Genomic DNA, 4,278 nt, shown 5'->3' on the forward strand with positions numbered 1-4,278 from the left:
GGGCGACAATAGGGGCGGTAACTCTATACGGTCCTGTGATGAATTCTATAATTTTTCCCTCAGTTCCGCCATCAAACAAACAAACAAACAAACAAACAAACAAACAAACAAACAAACAAACAAACAAACAAACAAACAAACAAACAAACAAACAAACAAACAAACAAACAAACAAACAAACAAACAAACAAACAAACAAACAAACAAACAAACAAACAAACAAACAAACAAACAAACAAACAAACGTTGAAGATAGACACAGAATTCATCAGCCGCTTACACATTGGAAAGAACACAAACGCCCGGGGCTGTGAAAAAAAAAAAAAAAAAGCTAGAAATGGTGGCGCTCAACTTAGAGACACTATAAGGACAAATTGAAGTTGTGTTGAATCGACAGAGTACACAATATTTAAGAGAAATGTCCCAATTTTATTGAAAACGAAGGCGTTAAAAGTTAAACAACGTTGAGAAAATGAAATACAGGTGTCCCCACTGTACGTACGTCAATTTCTAAGTTAACCGGCGGTGTCGGCAGTGGTTTTTGTGCATGGATTCTGGAAGTAAGGTTACACCGCCGTTCACCTCAAGTCGGCGGTCACAGAGCCCTTCTCCTTTTCGATGTACCGATCACAAGTTCGAATTGAGTGGTGGGAAAGCAATAAAATGCATTTTCTTATCAAAAATGCGTCTTTTTCTACCAGAGGAGCGTCAATGTGCCTAGGAAAGAGCACTGAATCAAGTGGAGAAACAAATATTGGACTCAGCCTCTGTGAACGTCCATTTAATACACAACAGAACAAGGTGATGGTGCAGTCGCGAAAAGAGTAGGATAAATTTGATGATTCTGTTCCGAATTGGGCTGTCAGTGTAGCCACTGCAACGCGATGAGAAAGTGAAACAACGCCTAGTGGAGTTCAGTTTCACTAGGAGGGAGGGGGGGGGGGGCAGAAGCTTAGAAAAATGTAAATGCGCCTAGGGACTTTTACAGAGCTGCCTGCAGCCGTGCACATCTCTGGGCCATTTCAGAAAACCGGCGGTGTAGAAGACTGCTGGCACCGGCTATCCTGAGAAGCGTGCAGCCGTACGGCCGCCTCCTGTGCGCCTTCTTTTGGGTCTCCTGGCGTCGGCGAGGGCCACATCGGTGTCGGTGTGAAAGAGGGCATTCTCGACGCCTATGCGCTCGTTGAGGTAGAAGAAAGCTGGGGCGCTGCGACAAGGTACCGCGTCGTCCGGGTAGGTGCACGTGAGGCTTAGCTGGTCGAACACGGTCCGGTTGCCACAGAAGAAGCTGAAGTGTTGCATCGTAGATGAACCGTCGGCTCGGCGCACCGCGTGGCACACATGGAACACCTTGCATCGGTTCCTCACATCGGCGAAGTAGCCGCTGCGTCGGCAGCGGAACGTCTTCGCCACCGGTCCCATCACCAGGTCGGCGCCGTCGGCGAGCTCGTAGGCGAGCCGCTTGACCTGTGCACACGGACAGCAGGAATTGAGAGTTGCCCTCTTTCCTATTCTGCTGGCACCACTGAGTGAGAGAGACGGCTGGTGCCAACAAATCAGGGGCCGAATGTTCCAACCCTTACGCACACAAAATACGGTTCGTAGCGGGCTCTTGAACGGCACATGGGACTCAATGATAGTCCGGCGTGTGTTATGAGACGCGCCGGGCTATGAACAGGTGAAATACCCATTGTGAAATACCCAACAGGTGAAATACATCAGATTGCTTTCTTTTAATTTTAAGTAGATGCTGTCGGTTGCATATTCGGAAGTACATTACTCCAGATGTGACTTTTCCATCTTGAACAATACACACAAAGTACATGAAACTATTAAAGTACAGAACGGGTTGTTTCAAATATTGTTTTAGTTGTCAATAAACGAGTGGAATACGCTGCTGAATTATATTGTTATACTAACGGAACATGCGCCGTTTGAGAATGCTCTGTCGGAGCACTTGATAGCGGTTTGTTAAATTTGTATGCTGTGTAATTGTACTTGCATAGTCAACACTAATTATCCCGTGCACTGGTATAATTATGATTTGTTTGTTGCTTTTGTAATTAAAGCTCTGTGTGATATTCTCCTAGAGTTTGTTTTGCTCATCCTACGTACAGGTAACAGTGGATTGTATATTTTGTTGATATTTGCTTCTGAAATGTATCATTGTATGCAAACTGCAACATGTGTCTTAGCTAATGCTGACAGTATGAATAAATTAATAAAAATAAAAAAAAGTGGTCAGTCGCTCGCAGGGCCGTTGCGACTGTGAACAGCTTGCAACAATCGACACAAAGTATTCTGGTCGGAGATTTGGCTTCCACTTTGGTGTTCGGCGTCACAATACTGCAAGAAAATGTACCGGACTGCGCGTCGCATTGGCCGGCTCTCGAAATGCCGCGCACTACGTAAAAGCGGAGACTGTCCTAGCATATGTTTTCAACCTTCGCAACAAAATACTTGCACGAATCAGTAAAACTATAAGCATGGTTAAACAAAGTTTTTAGCGAATTGATTTGCTTTCGCGAACATAACGGCAACTTAAAGGGACCGTTGATATGTTTCCTTTTAGGCTGTTGTCAATGCTTCCTTTACGCGGCAGCTTTGCCCGAGAAAGAAAACCAGTTAGCCCAAACTGTAATTCTAATTGGATCTATTTCTTACAATGAGCATATATTTTTGTCCCAGTCAAGTTCGCCCCCCCCCCCTCCCCTCCCCCAATCTCTTTAATGAAAATGTACTTGATGTTTCACGCCGCAGTTGTCTGTTGAAAGCTTACCCTAGTTTCAGCGGCCGCAGCATTCATCACAAGGGCGCTGACTGAAAAGAACAAAAACACGGGGAAAGATTACGTTTTAACACAGGCGTTCTCATTAAACATGGAGTTAAAAGAAGTGTAAACAATAGCGTAGGCTATTTTGATATTCATTCCGAACGCACAGCCTCGGAAAGAGAGAAGACGCAACATGAAGAAAGCCAAATTTGAAACTAATATCTTTGTGGCGTACCAGATGCAGCGAAGCATATAAAATGGCGAATGATCAAAATGTGGTTTAAAAGGGTCATTTGTTCTCCGGCAGTAACATATGGCGCTTTGCCAAAAGAAGGGATGATGGAGAAATGCGCACCATTGGAGTTGGGGGTGACTGAATGCGAGGCTATAACACATATCGCTTAGCGGATGCGTCTGGTCGGGTGTCTGGTCGTACATGTTGGCGTCTTGAGTCGCCACTGCCTGGCTCATGCGTTATAAACGAGTTCAGATTCAAACGGCCAGCCGCCAGAATTATGAGCTTCGGCTGGTTTTGCTGTCGGCCGGGGTTAAGGTTGATTAAGCCGAAAGTAATGTAGCTGTAATGACTCGCGCGCTCATTCTGAATTGCTCGAGTGCTTCATGACCATCGGTTGGCGCTCAGAATAGCGAGAATCGCGTACGCCCGGATACTGCCACACTCGTTAGCCACTATATGAGGACGTTATTCTATTTTTAAACATCGCTCTCTGAAGCAAACGCCGTTGGACATCCCATAATGGATTCGTATATGGCAGAAAGATAAAGCGTGGCGCAAATGTTTGGTTTTGTCTGGTCCGTTCACCTTCCTCCGTTCCTTCTTCGCCGTCGCCTTTGAAATTTTTTCATATTTTGATATATGGGAACCGACTAAGCCAATCAGGCTTTCCCGACCTGCGCAATGTTTTCCGAGTTACGCCACTTCGAACGTGCACGATCGAGTTGCTTTTCTGCGGTTACTGTCGTTTTCCTCCCATTTAAAAAACAAAAAGAATCAAAACCCCTCAAGCAGATACGGCTCGTTGTATGAACTGAAGGAGCGCGCAGAGCTGTAGCCATCAACGGAGCCCGTGGTCAGGGGAAGCTCGCCGGCATTAATTAACCTTCGCGCGAGTTTAATTTTTATTCAGTCACCCGCAATTAACTTAGCAACATTTCTGCCGGGTTAGTATAGGATGTAAAAAAAAGACGATAAGCTTCGAGGCCAAACTAGAAATTGAGGCCGTCGAACAGATAAAGGAATGCTGCTTTCACGTTCGACGAAAATTCCGGGATCATAACTTAATTCTTCGAGTGTTTAGCACGCCGGTGGTGTGATAGGCCATGACGTCAGTCACCCAACTTGTCCGCTATTGCCGAGTGCCTACTAAGGAACAAAAGTACGATCGATGAACGGAAAAAGCAGTCGAGCAGGAGTCCAAGTCTCGTCCTTTCGGTTAAAATCCGGGACCCCTGCCTCTGCACCACTGCGAAGCATTTCTCCCTCT

At 45.7% G+C, this 4,278-nt stretch overlaps 1 protein-coding gene across 1 annotated transcript in view; it reads right to left on the reverse strand.

Annotated features, from left to right (window-relative positions):
• Positions 1 to 1,059: 1,059 nt before the first annotated feature.
• The window catches only part of LOC146201917 (uncharacterized), an 18,996-nt gene continuing 15,777 nt past the window's right edge, over positions 1,060 to 4,278 (reverse strand). Inside the window, exons 3-4 of the mRNA XM_084599703.1 lie at positions 2,780 to 2,820; positions 1,060 to 1,467 (exon numbers count right to left, since the gene is read on the reverse strand). Coding sequence (XP_084455829.1) covers positions 1,060 to 1,467; positions 2,780 to 2,820 — 449 coding nt within the window. The remainder of the gene's footprint in view (positions 1,468 to 2,779; positions 2,821 to 4,278) is intronic.

Source organism: Amblyomma maculatum, chromosome 1 (assembly GCF_055883805.1).
Source record: "Amblyomma maculatum isolate TAMU_Amacu chromosome 1, ASM5588380v1, whole genome shotgun sequence".
NCBI lineage: Eukaryota > Metazoa > Arthropoda > Arachnida > Ixodida > Ixodidae > Amblyomma > Amblyomma maculatum.